This window comes from Anneissia japonica, unplaced genomic scaffold (genome assembly GCF_011630105.1).
Source record: "Anneissia japonica isolate Jap-2015-1 unplaced genomic scaffold, ASM1163010v1 scaffold1810_len1271414_cov176, whole genome shotgun sequence".
Classification (NCBI taxonomy): domain Eukaryota; kingdom Metazoa; phylum Echinodermata; class Crinoidea; order Comatulida; family Comatulidae; genus Anneissia; species Anneissia japonica.
Window position 1 is genome coordinate 61335 of NW_022702449.1, and position 19283 is coordinate 80617.

At 33.9% G+C, this 19283-nt stretch overlaps 2 protein-coding genes and 3 non-coding genes across 5 annotated transcripts in view; 4 read left to right on the forward strand and 1 right to left on the reverse strand.

Annotated features, from left to right (window-relative positions):
- LOC117103919 (C-type lectin galactose-binding isoform-like) overlaps positions 1–1681 on the reverse strand; it is a 10196-nt gene extending 8515 nt beyond the window's left edge. Inside the window, exons 1-2 of the mRNA XM_033244558.1 lie at positions 1265–1681; positions 234–494 (exon numbers count right to left, since the gene is read on the reverse strand). Coding sequence (XP_033100449.1) covers positions 234–494; positions 1265–1328 — 325 coding nt within the window. The 5' untranslated portion in view covers positions 1329–1681. The remainder of the gene's footprint in view (positions 1–233; positions 495–1264) is intronic.
- Positions 1682–4735: 3054 nt separating this feature from the next.
- Trnas-uga lies at positions 4736–4817 on the forward strand. Its single transcript has one exon. It is a non-coding gene; the product is annotated as a tRNA-Ser (tRNA).
- A 797-nt stretch (positions 4818–5614) lies between these two features.
- Positions 5615–5696, forward strand: Trnas-uga. Its single transcript has one exon. It is a non-coding gene; the product is annotated as a tRNA-Ser (tRNA).
- A 1701-nt stretch (positions 5697–7397) lies between these two features.
- On the forward strand, positions 7398–7479 carry Trnas-uga. The gene has a single exon. It is a non-coding gene; the product is annotated as a tRNA-Ser (tRNA).
- A 2101-nt stretch (positions 7480–9580) lies between these two features.
- Positions 9581–19210, forward strand: LOC117103886 (eukaryotic translation initiation factor 1A, Y-chromosomal-like). The gene is made up of 5 exons (XM_033244513.1): positions 9581–9737; positions 12147–12230; positions 13127–13230; positions 15205–15432; positions 16542–19210. Exons 1-5 carry the CDS (start codon positions 9722–9724, stop codon positions 16545–16547), a joined length of 438 nt encoding a protein of 145 aa, XP_033100404.1. The 5' UTR covers positions 9581–9721; the 3' UTR covers positions 16548–19210.
- Positions 19211–19283: the final 73 nt, after the last annotated feature.

The window sequence follows — 19283 nt, forward strand, 5'->3', positions numbered from 1 at the left end:
TGTGTGTGTGTGTGTGTGTGTGTGTGTATGTGTGTGTACGCCATATCCTATAAAAACATTCGAATTACAAAACATGAAAATAATCAGAGAAGAAATAAAAAACATAATTAATATAAGTATGTATGTAGTGGCTAAAAATTCATAACATTCAAATTAAAAAAAAACAACATAGGTAAATAATATATGAAAAAAACCCATAATTTTTAACTTGAAACTAAATTTTCCTCTTTTACCTTCAAAAGAAGTGTGCTCGGTTGGATCAACCCATACCCATTGTCCTTCTACATCATTGTCATGGTAACCAATCCAAATGTAACATCCGCCGTTGTCGTTAACCATATCGTAGACATCGAACGCCTCTCCAAGGGATGATAATGTTGTAAGGCTCGATTGTTCGTTTTGGCAGGCAGATTTTGCGGTGAACCAATTAGCTGCCGTTTTTACGTGCTTGTAACAGTGGCCGTTCATCGGTTGCCACGGTGGTTCGCAATAGGCTGTTGATGGAACATTCAAAAAAATTCATCGTCGAAAGCTTATTGACCTTCAGAGAGGTGTCAAAATATCAATACAAAGTAATTGTTTGTTCATCGTCTACTCCTTAATTTCATTTTAAAATTTAATTTTAATTTTAATTAATTCCGCCAAGGAGGTTATGTATTACTGTCTGTCTATTAGCAAGGTTACTCAAAAACTGGATCATAATTTAGTGGGATCGTACATAATTTCTTAGTTAATTTGTCTTTTTCAGAATTTCTTTTATATTCTTTATTTTTGTATCTATCTATTTCTGGTCAAATTATTAATTGTAATTGTTTTGATTTGTTAATTTGAATTTTTTGTTTTTAACGCACCGTCAATTGACGTGTGCCATTGTATTATCGATTTTACTTAAGGCCTATTTTATTTTTCATTTCGTTTAATTCATCACCATCAAATCATTATCTACATCAATAAATGTATCATTATTATTATCATTCTTACATTTATATTGTGTTTTAATCAGTTTTAATGACTGTCCATATTTTAAAGAGTTTTAGATCAATCGTCTGTTTCTTGTAAAAAATATTTTACAAATCTCTTTTGACAAAGCATACAAAAAGTGCCGGCAGCTCCCCGAAAATAAAAAGTACCCAAAATACTTTAGCAAGCAATCCGATGTACAGTAGACCTTACACAAACACCGGTAGACCTATTACGTAATCAACAGCAGATATTAACGCTATTATCTTTAAAAAGAAACTAATGACAAAATATAAGTACTTACCGTCTATGAAAGAAATGTATTTAATGATCAATATCAACTCTAAAGCGAGGTAACGCCACATCATTTAGGTTAGTTAGCTGGTACACGTAGTTGGTTTTCCTCACAATTTCTTATGTCAAAAACACTATTGCTAACTTTGGCATATTATACGTAACTTCTTTTTCTTTTTTCTTTTTTCTTTTTTTTTTTTATAATTCCAAGGCGATTTCCATTATATTAACAATAACTAGATTGACCATGCAATAGGAAATTCGTAAGCTGGGCACACACTGTGTTATGGCAACAAATCTATCTCCACCTTGGAAGTGAGTTGACGACTTCGGTGACAATCTTAGCGGATTGTCATAAAACGGATCCGCTTCGTGCGCCTCGTCGCGTTGCAATAATATAACCGCGTCGACCGACAACTGTGTTTGGAATAATGGACACTACCTTAATACGGAACAATCCACAAAGTGATAAGTCAATGACCAAAGAGTTCGTTAAGTTAAACGTGTAAACTTGAAATTACATTTTAAAAATATTATTTTAATTTTTCTTATACACAAAAAGATGTGCATTGTCAAGAAATTGATCTCCATATGACACAATTATGCTTTCCAAAGCCTCGTGAGTTGGATGGAGTGGACGTGTGTTTAATGTGAATATTATTAATGATAATAGTAATAATGATGGTGATGCTGATATGACGATGATAACGATGATGATGATGTTGATGACGGTGATGGTGCTGATGATGATGTTGGTGATAATGATAATGATTCATCAATTTAGTCCGCCCCCAATCATCATTTCATAACCATTAAATTTAACTGTAACTTACTTAATATATATATTGCAAGCCACACATCGGATATGTTAATGTCCATATTATTTGTTATGTTTTGAATGTCTTGCACATAACGGTCAATGGCCAACACAAAATGTAGGCCTAGCGCATATCGGTACGTCTCTATGTGCTTTCCAGAACAACGGGGAGGGGGGCTAAGTACTTATGAGTGTAACTATAGCGCGCAGCGTTATCTGAGGGCCGAAGGCTAGAGCCAGGGGTGGGTATGGGAGGGGGTGCCCCTCCTCCCAAAACGAGATTTTTCTTTAATAATTGGGACTTCTAGATGGCCGGAAATGGCTGGGATGAGAAAACTAGGCCTTTTTTTTGTTCCGAATGCCCGACGCTACTGACAACAGCTTTTATTAAACTTGATTCATCAAGAACCCTGCAAATATTTTTTTACACTCTCAGGTTGGCTTATCATATCAAGAAAGTCAATGATGCTAACTTCATCATTGGGCTTTTCATCTGGTTTGGGCCTGTAAGGCAGCACTCGCGGATCTCAAACATCATTCGCGATTACTTCTCCCAACCAGAAAGACTACTGTAGATTAACTGAGCTAGTATACGCCTTTTGATTTTAATACAAGAACCCTTCATTATTAGTAAGCACTGCATAAAATATGCAATTGTTAAATAACGTGATTTTACGCGATTCTCCTCCGCTCGTATTGTTACTCTGGCTATATTCTCAAATTACACCCATCTTTCAGATCTCCATTGGTATCCTGTCAATTAAAAATTGAAATGCATTAATCTTACTCTGACGTTCAACTCCATCAATGCCCAAGTACACTTATCTTTCTTCAATTGTCAATTAGCATACAACTTAGACCGACTACTGTACTTCCCAGCTCACTCATCGTATTGCAGCCTGCTTATGTTCCGCATGTATACATACGTGCGACCGATAGCGTTCATTTCATCGCAACAACAAAGACATCAGTTGAGCTGGCGTAGGGCCTACTAGTTTGAAATGGGAATACGAGAGTGAAGTGGGGCTCAATGATTAGGTCAGGGGGAGCTAGCTCACAAAATAATTGATTGGTTTGAAGTGATTTTTAAATACTTGAGCGTGATTTTGTTTTTGTTTGTGGGCGACTGGGGGAGCGCGAGTATTTGTTGGACTCCCCTACCCCAACCCCCTCCCCCACACACACCTACTCTAGATATCCACTGATTCCAGTTAAAGATTTAAAAATGAAAACAATAATGTATGTTCCAATTAATAAACTAATAGAAGACAGAGAAGATTGATGAAAATCAATGAATTCTTAGATTATGTTGCGTTCATTCTGCAGTGAAAATGTAGGCTTTGGATTATAACAACATAATTACAAGTTTTTGGCAAGACTGAAATGACTTAAATTACTATTAACTAATGAATCACCTATCAATCAACAACAAAAGATAATGTGTAGGAACATGGCTCAAATTAAAGTCTGTTTCTGATGTTGTATGCTTATATTATGTTGTATTGTAAACGATTGTTGTTTCTGTATTTAATTGAGAGAAAAAAAATTGAAATGAAATTGACAGCCACTATTAGGCTATGTGATGAACAATTTTGGTTAATTGCAAACGAAAAGGCTGTACAAAACATATTCGTGATTGGTAGAGAGATGTGCTATGTTGAATGTATTTATTTATTTATTTATTTTATTTCTTTCTGTATAAACATATACAAAACAACAGCCAATAGCTGACGACGCTTGTTTAAAAAATCGATAGATAAAAATACATATATAAAACTACTGTAGGCTACAGTAAGATAATTAATTAATTAAAATTATTAGCCTAATAAAATATCACTTAAAAACATTAAAATTTCAAAAATATTTAAGTCTTATAAAAAATAATTAAATGCAATTATCTATTAAATACCAGTCATATAAAATGCACAGGAAACATCAGACAAGTTAAACTAGAATAAAACTTATAAATTATTGACATTATTCAAAGCATATTTTAATTATTTAAAAACCATTAAAATAGAAAAAGTATTATTTCTTATTTAAAAACATATATATAGGCCTATATATAAGCAATTATTTTCTATTTTAAATATCAAAGCAAGCACTCTTGTATATACATGAATCATCAACAGATAGAATAGCTTTGTACTCCGTAATCATTTACTAGTTGAGTTCAAATGATAATATTTTAGGGGTAAATCATCGATGTCGGATATCGAGTAGGTGCGGCCCTTTTTGATTTTCTGTAGATTCTGTGATAAAAATGTTTGTTTCACACGTTTCAGACAGGATAAAAAGGGTACGACTGAAGAGGTTACCCAGTATAAAGAACAAATAAATAAATGAAAATAAATATGACTTTCCTCCACTTGTGTACCTATACAATGTGTTATGTTAAATAAAATTAAACAAAAGTGATTCCAACTAGAGAAAGTTACTTATATAGTGACTTTATAAAGTCGAAACGTTGAGTTATTATGAACTCACTTTCTCTATTTGGAATCACTTTTGTTTTATTTTATTCAGAACATAGTCAGTGCACCTTTTTGTTCTTATGGAAAACAATGTATTTTTTCCATTTGCTAACTAAGCACATTTAAAAAAAGCAGGCGGACCGCGCCCATTGATGAACAGAACAAGGCTAGCGGTTGAATCAGTATGTGTGCTGTGATGGCCGAGTGGTTAAGGCGTTGGACTTGAAATCCAATGGGATCTTCCCGCGCAGGTTCGAACCCTGCTCGCAGCGAATATTTTTTGGAATAGGCCTATATCTGCATTTTGATAATTTTTTTTATTGGTGGCTGAGAAAATTGCTGCGCACGTTTTTCGTATTTTCGAAGCTTAACATGTAGGTTGATTTTTCAAATTGAGCTTATATTTGTTTCAATAATTAGGATATTAACTTAATAATTGGCGCCTTATAAATGTTGTTCATTTCGCCCTTCCTCGGTTAATTCCGTTCATTCTGTTATTTACGTTAATTATGTTAATTCCGTTCATTCATAGTTTCTTTAATTTTTCCATTTTTTATGTACTTTCTATTAATTCCGTTCATTCCTTTCCTGTCTTCCTTTCCGTTTATTACTGTCATTTTTATTTCATTCATTTCACTTGTGTAATTATATTCCTGCCATTCGTTCTATTCACTCCCTCCTGTGCATTCGTTCCATTCGATCATTATTATCTTCCTTTTATATAGGCCTGGGCCTATTCTGTACTCTTCTTATATTCTAAATAAAAAAAAAGGTTTAAATTACGTACAAATTTTCATATTGCATGACATTTTTCACTAGTCACTACTAATTCATATTTGTTTTCTGTGCTGTATTGTAATTTCGACTGTTTGTGTTTAATAGGACCCACTGATTTCCTAATTAAGTATTAAAATTTTCGTTCTCATTTCAGACGCAAATGAAAAATAGGAGGCCCTGTGTTAAAAAACGACTGACATTCAAACGAAGTGACACGGCCAATTATCTATTTTTGCATTAGCTTCATTGGATCCGCCCACTGATAAGGTCTTATGATGTGTGTATATGTGTAGCTGTGATGGCCGAGTGGTTAAGGCGTTGGACTTGAAATCCAATGGGATCTTCCCGCGCAGGTTCGAACCCTGCTCGCAGCGTATGTGTTTTGTAAATATTTCTATATTTTGAGCTATTAAATTTATCTATTGATAGAGGAGAAGATTCCTATGAACCATGTTTATTTATTTTTATTCCATTCGTTTTTTTTGTTTTTGTTTTTTGTTTTTTTTAATTTAATTCACTCAACGTTTAATATGTAGGTTGATCATTATACTTGTACAATATGTGTTTCAATGATAAGTTTATCAACTTGATTATAGAGCTACACCGTGTTACGCCTTCTAAATTTTGTTTTTCGCCCTTTCCTGCCGGCGTTCATTTCGTTTAATTAGTTTATTTCGTGCATTCTGTTATTTCCGTTTACTTCGTTCATTCAGTTTCTTTCGTTGTATCCGTTGATTCTGCTATTCCATTTATTCTGTTCATACTGTTCATTTCGTTCATTTTGTTAATTCCGTTTATTCCATTCGTTTTATTTCATTTATTTGTGTGTCATTCTGTTAATGTCATTCGTTCTATTCGCTTCATTTCGTGTATTATTCGGTCCTTTGTTTTTATTTATTCTATACACTTCCTATTTTCCATTAAAAAAGGTTTAAATTAATTAAAACATGTTTCTATTACATTAGCCTATTTTCCATTTAATTTCAGATTTTATATTCTCGCCTTTAAGTTTCCAAATGTATTGGCTAAGCGCCGTGCTATTTTTGTATTTTTCGTTGCGAAATGAAGTAGAATATCCATTCTATCTCTCCTTAAAATCGTTTTCTGTCTGTCTTAAATAAAATAAATGAAAATAATGAAAAAGGGTATATAAAAATGGTAGGAACTGTAAATAAGAGAGAGAAAAAAAAGGAAAGAAATCAAATATATAATTAGCTTAGACTAAGTTTGACAAAGAAATGATGATTATGAATTCATGTTGAAGATGAAAATGAATAAAAGTGGTGTTTTACTACACAAGAAAAAAAAAATCTTTATGAGTGAGTGGATAGGAAGATAATGAAGGTATACGCTACTACGTTCTGCATTCGCATTTTTAGCACTATACGTCGATGATTTTGACAACCATATTTTGTATATAAGACAGACAGAAAACGATTTTAAGGAGAGATAGAATGGATATTTGTTCATTTCGCCCTTCCTCGGTTAATTCCGTTCATTCTGTTATTTACGTTGATTATGTTAATTCCGTTCATTCATAGTTTCTTTAATTTTTCCATTTTTTATGTGCTTTCTATTAATTCTGTTCATTCCGTTCCTGTCTTCCTTCCGTTTATTACTGTCATTTTTATTTCATTCATTCACTTGTGTAATTATATTCCTGCCATTCGTTCTATTCACTCCCTCCTGTGCATTCGTTCCATTCGATCATTATTATCTTCCTTTTATATAGGCCTGGGCCTATTCTGTACTCTTCCTATTTTCTAAATAAAAAAAAAGTTTAAATTACATACAAATTTTCATATTGCATGACATTTTTCAATAGTCACTACTAATTCATATTTGTTTTCTGTGCTGTATTGTAATTTCGACTGTTTGTGTTTAATAGGACCCACTGATTTCCTAATTAAGTATTAAAATTTTCGTTCTCATTTCAGACGCAAATGAAAAATAGGAGGCCCTGTGTTAAAAAACGACTGACATTCAAACGAAGTGACACGGCCAATTATCTATTTTTGCATTAGCTTCATTGGATCCGCCCACTGATAAGGTCTTATGATGTGTGTATATGTGTAGCTGTGATGGCCGAGTGGTTAAGGCGTTGGACTTGAAATCCAATGGGATCTTCCCGCGCAGGTTCGAACCCTGCTCGCAGCGTATGTGTTTTGTAAATATTTCTATATTTTGAGCTATTAAATTTATCTATTGATAGAGGAGAAGATTCCTATGAACCATGTTTATTTATTTTTATTCCATTCGTTTTTTTTGTTTTTGTTTTTTGTTTTTTTTAATTTAATTCACTCAACGTTTAATATGTAGGTTGATCATTATACTTGTACAATATGTGTTTCAATGATAAGTTTATCAACTTGATTATAGAGCTACACCGTGTTACGCCTTCTAAATTTTGTTTTTCGCCCTTTCCTGCCGGCGTTCATTTCGTTTAATTAGTTTATTTCGTGCATTCTGTTATTTCCGTTTACTTCGTTCATTCAGTTTCTTTCGTTGTTTCCGTTGATTCTGTTATTCCATTTATTCTGTTCATACTGTTCATTTCGTTCATTTTGTTAATTCCGTTTATTCCATTCGTTTTATTTCATTCATTTGTGTGTCATTCTGTTCATGCCATTCGTTCTATTCGCTTCATTTCGTGTATTATTCGGTCCTTTGTTTTTATTTATTCTATACACTTCCTATTTTCCATTAAAAAAAGTTTAGATTAATTAAAAAATGTTTCTATCGCATGTCACTTTTCATTACTAATTCATATTTATATTCTGTGTATATTGCAATTACATAATCAATGCTATTGCCGACATCTTATCATTTTACTTGTAATTATTCCACTCATTAACTTGTCGACTGAACTTTTATTTTGTGGTCCAATTGATTGTATATTCAACTTGTAGGGTAGGGTTTGCTTTTAGCTAATAGGCCTATTTTCCATTTAATTTCTGATTTTATATTCTCGCCTTTAACTTTCCAAATGTATTGGCTAAGCGCCGTGCTATTTTTGTATTTTTCGTTGCGAAATGAAGTAGTATATCCATTCTATCTCTCCTTAAAATTGTTGTCTGTCTGTCTTATATACAAAATATGGTTGTCAAGATCAGCGACGTATAGTGCTCAAAATGCGAATGTAGAACGTAATAGCGTATACCTCCATTATCTTCCTATCCACTCACTCATGAAGATTTTTTTTTCTTGTGTGTTAAAACACCACTTTTATTCATTTTCATCTTCAACATGAATTCATAATCATCATTTCTTTGTCAAACTTAGTCTAAGCTAATTATATATTTGATTTCTTTCTTTTTTTTTTCTCTCTCTCTTATTTGCAGTTCCTACCATTTTTATATACCTTTTTTTCATTATTTTCGGTATTTCATTATTTTTTCAATCAATCTGACCTTTAAACAATCATAAATCAATCAAAAATTTGATACATTCAACTCAAATTAAGATTAAGACATTAAATTTCAACTTTTCGTTTTTTTTTATATATATATAAAATGACGCGAGCTTGATATATTTTGATGCTTATCCCTCAATCGATCGATCAATCAACCAATCAATCAATCAATCAATCAATCAATCAATCAATACATCAGTAATGTAAGCAAGTAATCAATAACAAAAATACATCAAACAATCAAACGAAGAATAAATTAACTGAACAGCAAAACAATTATCAATTTCTCCGCCCATCATCCACATAGAAGTTGAACACAATATCCCATCAGCCATCAAGTCAACACCTACAATTCTCATATGGGAATAGGTCATTAATTTTTTTTTTTTTTCATTTTATATTTATTATTTTTATTGTTTTTTTATTGTTGTACCTTCACATATATTGTATATTTCTAATAAGCAAGTCATTGTGCAATACTCCGATTTGGGTTGTTATATTTCCCGAGTTTAAATCTGCAAATTGAAAACTTAGCAATAAGTATAAGTTTATTAATGTATTTTTATATATATATAATATATATGTGTATATATTATTCGTGATTCATTTTTTATATAGTTTTGATTAATTAGGCCTATTAAAAAAAGCCGAATCTATTTGAATGAACATATCTTTTTTTGAATGTATGTGACATTAGCATATGAAAAAAGGTGATGGTTTCATTAAAGAGTATAGAATGGCAGCTTACTCTTGGTTTCATCAAATAACAAAAAACAAAACATTACGCAAATCCTATTATTAGATATGGAGCCCGCCATCATTCCGATATGCGCATGCCCACCTCACTCTGTGATTGCACATTTTGCAAGAGTTATAACGCGAGGAGTTGTATAAGTGTTTTGATTAACTTTGTCATTTTTGTATTTACACTCATCTGATATTTCTATTAATATCATATCCTGACTTAAATATACCCAGTGAAACAACATGCCGAAAAATAAAGGTACTACCTAACGGTTAATCAAAGATAGATTAACCATACTGATCATGTTTCCTGTGTTGGAAGCCTAGGTTAGGCTAGGCCTAGGCTAAGCCAATCTGTTCTTTATCAGAGAAGATCTGATAGGGCAGTATACTGTAGCCTTATGGCTAGGCCTACTACTGTACTACTTACTTGATAATGATTAGGCATAGAAGGTATTGTAATTAACGTATTAGTCTACGTAAAATGTGTTTTTTCAAAGGCCTATTTAGCTCACCATTTATTTAGGTTAGCTACCTGGCTCACTCAAACTCAAATTATAATTTGTTTAACTTGAAAAAATGTGACACTGCTGAGTGAGTCAAAAAAATGTCTCAAACCAGTCGACCAGTAACATTTGCGTTGTTTCTTCTGTAAAAAAAAAAAAGAAAAATAAGTAACACCAAGTGATACTGTAATATTTAATAATCAACCTTAAGAGTACGATGGGAATTTATTTGTAACGATTCTTTCCACAAATTATATATAGTACTCTATAGTATAGAGTAGAGTTTAGGACCGAGTGACAAGTGCCCAGTTGGTGAATGGGCCGAGTTAGCTAAGGGCTGAGATGACAAGGGCTGAGTTGGTGTATGGGTCGAGTTGGTTAAGGACCGAGTCGGTTAAGGGCCGAGTTGACATGTTCGGGTTGGTTATATGGGCTAAGTCGGTTAAGGGCTGAGTTGACAATCGCTGAGAATGGCGAAGGGCCGAGTCGGTATGGTCCGAGTCGGTTTGGTCCGAGTCGGTTAAGGGCCGAGTACACTGGAAGCCACCAAAATGACATATACTACTATTGGAGAAACAGGAGAAATGTTTCATGTTGCCATCCCATCATGGGGGTTCTGGCTCATATTTGACATGATGATGCTCTGCCATATTGGAAAATATGTTTAGGCCTAGGCCTTGTTGCGCAAATAGCTCAAATTTGCGCAGAAAATCACTATGGAAATAGCTGCGCAGAATCGTAATTACTGCATAATGCAGTATTTAAAAATCTGCGTAGAAAGTGGCCCTTATTTTGTTTAAATGCACATGGATTGGTAGGCCAAATTTTTGCATGGAGGATATACAGTATTCCCCATGCACCTTCTTGTAAGTCTCCCTCGCTCGTGAGAGTGTGCTTAAGTACAAGAAGTGACAGTTGCCCTAGGTTTGAATATCAAATGTCTCTGGCAAGGTCAGACATTCAGGATTTTAACCCTTGACCTTGGTACAATATTAGTTGAGTAGCCTCATTAAGGAGCTTTTGATTGCATGATGACAGTAGGACATAGAACGTAATGACGTCAGTGAAAGTCATCTGCGTATAGATTCTGGAACGCAATTTTGCCAAATCTACACATGCAGAGAAGGCAGGACGCCAGGTAGGATGGTCACGCATGAGTAATTCCGTTCTAGCCTTGCGTCGTCGCACAAATCGAAACTCCCTATTAACCACAACCTAGCTACTGTTTGGCTCCACTTTTAATAAGAGCTTTCAGAGCTTTTGTCAAACCATGAAGTTGAATAGTTATCGGGTCAAAGTATCAGTAATAGTAATATTATATATATAATATATATATGAAGAAGGCGTGTCCACGTGTGTTTCGAAACATATGTAGAATATAATACAGTATAACGTAACAGTAAAGAAACTCAAATACGTAAGATGTTGACTTTAGAAACACTAAAATTTATTAGGCGAATATTTCAGCTACTCCTGTAGTCTTTGTCAACGCTTGACATAAAATGAACATATTGAGAAACTATCTTAGCAATATACAATTTGAGAAACAATACGGTAATTAAGTCAAAGCAAGTCGGCATACGTCTATAAAGGATTAATGATAATGAACAAATAATATGTCAAGCGTTGACAAAGACTACAGGAGTAGCCGAAATATTCGCCTAATAAATTTTAGTGTTTCTAAAGTCAACATCTTACGTATTTGAGTTTCTTTACTGTTACGTTATACTGTATTATATTCTATATATATATATATATATATATATATACACACACACTGACTACATAGATCAAGGCATTTGATTGGTTATAAGCCGGGAAATAGTTCCTGTCATGCCCTCTAATGCCTACAATTTACAGTATGTAGAGGTATATAAAACAAATTTTTACTGGGTTTTAATTGGGTCATAGTTCAAAATATAGCCTTTGGTGATTTGCAGGCTGTACTATAATACAGCCTCCAGATCACCTCATGCTATTTTTTGAACATAATTCCCCTCAACCCAGTAAATATTTGTATAATATAGCACCTTCATGCCTAAGGATGTAAGGCACAGAAAAAAATTAGATTATAAATAAATACAATTAATTCAGTAAATGCATTATTATTATTACTAATCTTGTAATGGTAACATATTTATATCTGATAATTATCTTTGCAGGAAAGGGAGGAAAGAATCGAAGAAGAGGGAAGAATGAAAATGAAGATCAGAAGAGAGAATTGGTGTTTAAAGATGATGGTCAAGGTAAATAGTGAAAAAAAAAATAAAGAAAGAAAATGAAAACTTTATTAGTTGAGTAAATAAGCATTTGATTATTAAGAGTCCTTGCTACAATGTGTTGTCCATCACAAGTGTCCTCAATCAGAGAGTCTTGCACTAACCCAAAAAATCTAATGTCTTTAAGTGGTTGGAAATTGAAAAACCATTACTACTTATATAACACAATTCATAAATTATTTTGGAGTAATCTATTTTAAAATGAAAAGAATGCGACATTTTCAAATCAATCTAATAGTTAATTGAATTATTTACTGATTAAGTAAAGTTAGTTTTGCGGCAAGAGAAGAATTCTGAAATCTTGTGGATTCCTATGACTGACAGGCAAACATTTGAGGCGTGTTGTGGCAAAATGGCTAAGTTGTAGCAAAAATTGAAGTTCAAGATATTGGTATTTTCAGATACCCGAGTATTTGATCTTTAAAATGAGGGTCATTCATTGAAATTGGACATTTCAAGCCTAAGTTATTGGAAAATGAAAGTACAGCACTCTTTAGAGTCAAGATAAACATGGTTTTGAGTACTGTAATTGCCTTTCAAAGTTAATTGTGCATACATTGTTTAATAGAATTAACTATCAAAATAACAATAAAAAAATGATTTGTTGACCACTTTCAGAACTAATACTTTGGGACATGATTAACAAGACATTAAACTGTTGATTGTACAGTAGTGAAAAACAAATTTGGATTTTTTGGCAATTTTTTGAGCTCCCATATTTTAAAGATCATTTACTCAATACTGGCCTGTGCGACAACTTAATCATTTTGCCACGACAGGCCTCATTTGTAATGCTTCCCTCCATTAGACTTTTGTGTAGTAATTGTGTCTATGTGATCATTAACCTTTGTGGCTTCCCTTAGAATATGCTCAAGTTATAAAGATGTTGGGTAATGGAAGATTAGAAGCTTTGTGCATCGATGGAGTAAAGCGCTTATGTCATATCAGAGGCAAGCTAAGGAAAAAGGTATATGTACACAATTTAATTGAACTGGATCTAATTGTTGCAAATTTGCCATAAACAATGAAGGTACACTCCCCCTGAATTTTTTATTGCAGTCAGTTAACCCTTTCCAGTCTGCCCCATTACCATTGCCTTAGGCTGTACCAAAACTGGGAAATTACATCATCTACACTAAATGTCGGCTTTTTACTGGGCGCAGGCATTTCATTTGGTCTGAATACAGGAGGCCCTCTACAGAAATACTCCTACATCACTCTCAAAAAATCCTATAGAGTGCAGCCTAGCTATAAAATAATTATAATGAAATCTATACCTGTAGGGCTACGTACGATACCCCTCGCTATAAAGCATGGTCAAAGAGGGCGTCATCACGACGCCAAACGACTGGAAAGGGTTAATTATTAGATCAACCAATCATAATCAAATTTAATTGGAAGTGTACACAGCATGTGCTTAGTTTGTGTGCAGCCCTCAATGTTAATATAAAAAGTCACTTCAAGCTATTTTATGCCCACCACTGATCTAACAAAAAGAATCAATAAATAGGTAATTAGCAGAATTTGTTTAAGAAAAGACTTGTAAAATTTAAGCCACATTCAAATTTAGAAAAACCCTAAACTGATGTACAAATCCACGTCTATCTACATGTGTTCTAGTGATTTATTTTTGAATGCAATTTGCTTTGGTGATTAATGCTTACTGCCAAGCCTTCTTTCCAAGTTTTATCCCATATTGCAAGATATAAAGGCTGCCACAATAATGACAATCATTCCTATCAACAGTAATGAAACACAAACAAACATACAGTATTTATTTTTAGATCATACCTCTGGGTTCTTGCCTGAACCTCCAGCTCATGAGTTCATGTTCTGGTGACCACTGCCAGCGAGTTTATGGGCAATAGTGGTATGTTTGGATAGGTGTGGACATGGACCCGCATCATTGGTGCCCTGAGTGAATCTTGTCAGACATGATCTCACCATGGAGGTATTATTGAGAAGGAGATCACTCGGCAAAGCCATGCGCATGCAGCGCTATGCAAATGAACCAAGATCAAAGTTGCCGCAGCGCGTAAAGAACGTTTGCGCGATGCCTTTGAAGTCCCATGTGTTCCCCGCCATCAAATTTTCAGCAGGCATAGTTGACCAAAAAATNNAACATGACGAAATGGAGAGCACCTTCTTTTCTCAATGCGCACTACATACTGTCAATCACTATGGCTGCGCAATCTTTTCTATTTTGAAGCTGATACATTTATCTCTCATAAAATATCAAACATATTCATATTTTCCTCCAAGAAAAGTTTCGAATTTAATGGAACACTTACATGACCTATAAAAGTATAGTATATTTCAACTTCAATTTTCATAAATTGGCCAAAATTCGCCAATTCTAATTTTAACAGATATTAATTAATAAATGATTAAGGATTATAATAAACTAAGTCATTCATCTAGATGTGTATAACGAGGGTTAACTATTCGAAAAATGAATCCAAAATCTGAGTATTTTTCAGTTTTACGCTGACTTAGCTTTATAGTCGAACCAGTCAATGTTTAGACAAAATTATAATGAACACAGAAGTAATTTTGACATAAATATTTTATGGAATCCGTTCCTGAAATATACAAATAATAACATACCAAAAGCCCGAAAAAATCTAATCAGGGGAACATTGTTCATTATAAAGATATTTAATGGGTTAAAATCAAACGTTTTATTGCACAACTGCTCTGCTGGAAGCGTATAAATGCATGTCGTTGCCAAGTTGTTGCTAATGAAAAATGTGAATTATAGGGTAATACGCCCGCGCGCGATCCAAAAGCGGGGAACACATAGGTTTGTCGCATCAAAGGGATCTGTTGCCGAGTGATCTCCTTCTCAATAATACTCCATGATCTCACATCCATGGCAGCAAACATCTGGACTTGATCTGAAAACCTAATGTATTACCATATGTTTTCAATGCTTTTCTAGGTGTGGATAAATCAAGCAGATATCATCCTAGTTGGTCTTCGTGATTACCAAGATGCAAAAGCAGATGTGATATTAAAGTACACGCCCGAGGAAGCAAGGAATCTGAAAACATACGGAGAACTGCCTGAAAGTTTCAAGATCAATGAGACTGTTACCTTTGGAGAAGAGGATGATAACGAGATCACATTTGATTTTACAGAGGGTGGAGATGAAGAAGAAATTGATGATGTATGATTATATAAATTGTTTTTTTTCATTAAGCCCTGTCTAGACTATAGACTTTCATTTGACAAAAAACTGTTGTATGCCCATATATAGTCATGATGTACCTATATATGGTCATGATGTGATGTCATCATGACCATATTTAGGCATGTCACATGTTTTTGTCAAATAAAATTTGATCATCTAGACAGGGCTTTATCAGTATATATGTAAGGAGATGTAAATGTCAGAATGCTAATCCAAAGGTTGCTGGTTTGACTCCCACAGTTTTCAATATTTTCTTTGCTCCGACTGAATCGTATGATGCAGAAGTACAGTAAGGCACTGGGCTTTCAGCGGAAGAATTTGAGACTGATGCTAGCAAATAGCTTGTGCCTTGCATGTCCCACTACCTGGCAGGATATAATGCTCAACATAGATTTTATTTGACTAAATCTAAGCTAATGTTCCCCTTGCGACTCAACATTGCTAGTTGCTGGTAGCGCTTATGTCGGCTCAAGTTTCTTGAAAGTCATGGGAGTCTCCTGGAAATTAGGACAGCCTCTCGCACTCCCGCAACCGGACAAGAATGTTCATATTTGGGAGCTTTTTATTTGCGCAACGACGATATGCTAGAACAGAATCACTCATGCGTGAGTGACCGTCCTACTGGGCGTCCTACTTTCTCTGCATACATAGATTTGGCCAAACTGCGTCCTAGAATCCATGCGACGAGGAGAACTTACGTGACTTTTAGTAAAATCATTACGTTCTACGTCCTACTGCAATCGAAAGCTTCTTATTGTAAGCATTTGGAAAGATTGGAAACCATATTGCCAAAGCAGAGAGTGGGCGTATGCAACATGTGTGATATGTCCCAGCATAAGGAAAACATTTGCTAATTCAATTGCAGATTTGTAATGCTTTGTTTATGTACTTCAAATTTCATTTTTATTCATTTTTACTAGATAAACATAAACAGTGCAGTCTCTAGTCATTCCAAACATCCATCCTATCAAGTACTGATATATACCACTTGGAGAAAGAGAGACTTCTGCAAAACAAATACATTTTTTTTTAATGGAAAGGATACTGTTCAGTATATGAATATGTTTTCATCTTTTATCTTTCAGATTTAGTAGTAACTTCTGTCGTCATCATGGGTTTAATGAACGGCCAATAGTTTTGTTGCAGTAAGTTGCGGCTATTGTATATGTTTTGCGTGCGGTATATCACACAAGACACTCCCTCGGAACTGCATAGATTTAAATTCAATAGGTTAGCAAATAAAAATAATGTGATGGCCATCTTGACCAGAGTGTGGTTCCACTGCTCAATCAAACTGAGCAGGTGAACCCTTGCAGATATTCAGATTAGGCGCATTGGCCAAGGATTACCACTAGTGAGTACATTATCACTCTCCTACATATAACAGTTATTCTTATCGCTAACATAACATTACATTATAGACCTTTCCAAAATGTGAAACTTAACTGACCAATCAGAATGTGTGATTCAATAGGCAGGACCAGGAAAGGCACGTTTACAACCGCACGCTCGGCCATGTTCCTCTATGGATTCCTGTCGGTTTTTTTTAACCTTACCAAAAATATCCAAGGGGAAGGCCTAGTGGAACAGTCCTATGTTGAGTTGATAAAGAGTCACTGTACTCATTTTCAAATAGTGTGCCAAGTTATTGTTTATGCACATAATTATTGCGTACATATGACCACCATCTTCACATCGCATCTGAAGAATGCAAAGCAGGAAAAAAAGTGGTTTATTTATATTTTGTGTATGGTGTTTGCAACATAATGAGGAAGAACTTGAAGCTGGCCGTAGTAGTATTTCGAAATATAATTTGGCTAAATTGGAATAAAGCTTTTTTTTTTCTTGTTGGATATTTTAGTATAATTATCACTTGTGTAATACTGTTATGTTCTACTATAACATGAAATTAGATCATCTTTAGATTGTCAAATTTTATATCATTATTGTAGTGTTACATTATTTTACACATTAATGGATTTGTTGCACTTTCATTAAGTAGTTGACTGTAAAAATAAGTATAGAATGTAAAGCCATAAGTAAGCTTATAGGTATTTATAGACTTTTAGTTTTTGATGTTAAAGACAATAAGAAATGAGATTTACTGTAAAGGGAAATGTTTAGCACAGACCTTATATAGCACCGCTTTGTACTATGGTTACCGAATTAGGCACTCTTTCTAACAAGCACCAATTTTGAATAAATACTTTGCGCCATACCATCATGATTTTTTTCCCCACTAAAATCCGTTTTAATTAAATTCTCTCTCACTTATTAGAGTTGTAATCAATTTTAATTAGGTATTGTTGCGCTTAATTGAGAATACATCTTAATCAACATGCCCTGGTTTAATAACAAAAAATTAATAGTCGTAGTTTAAGGTGAGTAATGATAGTGGAGCAGGGAATATTTTAGTAATTGATACTACGTACAATATCACTCATCTAGTGTATAGAATACTTCTGTATTATTTGCTTAAAAAGTGCTGCTCACGAAGAAACTCCATTTGTATATGCACCGCATTGGAGCTTCCAAAAATTCTATAAGTTGTACTGTAGAGCATTTTTGCTTTTTTGGGGTCATTTACGGTACATTCACTTTCTTCTATCATTCTTATGAACTACAGTATGTATTTTATATAATATTATATTTCACTTTATTATCAAAATTAAAGTTGGTCACAAATCGTGGCTCAAAGGCCAAATTGTATGCGAGTCTAACAATTTCAATATAAAAAATGTATTATAGAGGATTAAAACAACTATGCAGTAGTTGAAAGCATGGAGGTATAGAATAGAATAAAAATATTGTTATACCTCCATGTTGAATGTACTGTAAGTTAGGGGGTAGGGTTGTGTTTAATGATGTATGGTATACATGTCAATTGGTATACTGTAAATTGATGTTAATCAAATCTGGTAAAAATTATTATTATTAAGACATACATTATAAAAATGGAGCTATCTCTATTGCATAAGTGTTTATTGTTTTTGCTAATCTGTGTTTTTATTGTGAAAATTGTTGAATGTTTACAGCATCAGAAACTGCATGTCGTCATCGTAGCTTACTTTACATTATGACAGTATATGTAATGTAACAGAAAAGGGGTACATAGGTGTACTGTGTGTTTATAAATTACAAGGGTGCTGTTTGCATGAAATCTTCATTATGTAACCTGCTGTTGAACATATCCAGCTCAATCTCAGTTTTTGAAACTTCACACATACAGGGGTCCCAAGTGGGAAGGGTCAATTCTGAGAGACTGCAGTGACAGTTCCAGGGAGGGACTTTCACAGATAGAGGGTCTAGACCACCTCAGCCCCGCCATGGTTGGGGCGCCCCCTCTTGAATCCACTACTGATCGGTATAATGAGCTTTCTTAACGCAATTAATTTTGCTACACATCATCAATTGATAATAAAGCAGTGAAAACATGCAAATATTATGAATTTGCGGGAGGTGGGTTATTTTCCCGGGAGATTCTTGCTTGCTTGTGGGAGGCCGTCCCGATTTCCTGGAGACTCCTATGATTTGTGGGAGACTTTTGAACCCCTGCACCTAACAAATGATATATTGCATGTTTTTCATTGAAATGATAATGTGTGACAGCAATGTTCAAATTTAACAATTATATTTTGCTAACACAAAATATGTCTTAAACAAAATAATGACAATGAAGATATTAAAATTATATAGTAATAGAATAAAAAGAATAATTGATTTCTGTTACAATAAACTATGCTCTGTTATTAGATATGTGGTCTGACTTATTGAATGTTTGTACTTTGGTTGAAAAGACGATTTTTTTGTTATTTTTTTTAATTTTT

Excerpts from the sequence above, each read along its gene's own strand:
- LOC117103886 (XM_033244513.1), top strand. Across the intron at positions 12,231-13,126 it reads GTTTAAAGATGATGGTCAAG|AATATGCTCAAGTTATAAAG; the intron begins GTAAATAGTGAA and ends GGCTTCCCTTAG. Across the intron at positions 13,231-15,204 it reads GAGGCAAGCTAAGGAAAAAG|GTGTGGATAAATCAAGCAGA; the intron begins GTATATGTACAC and ends ATGCTTTTCTAG.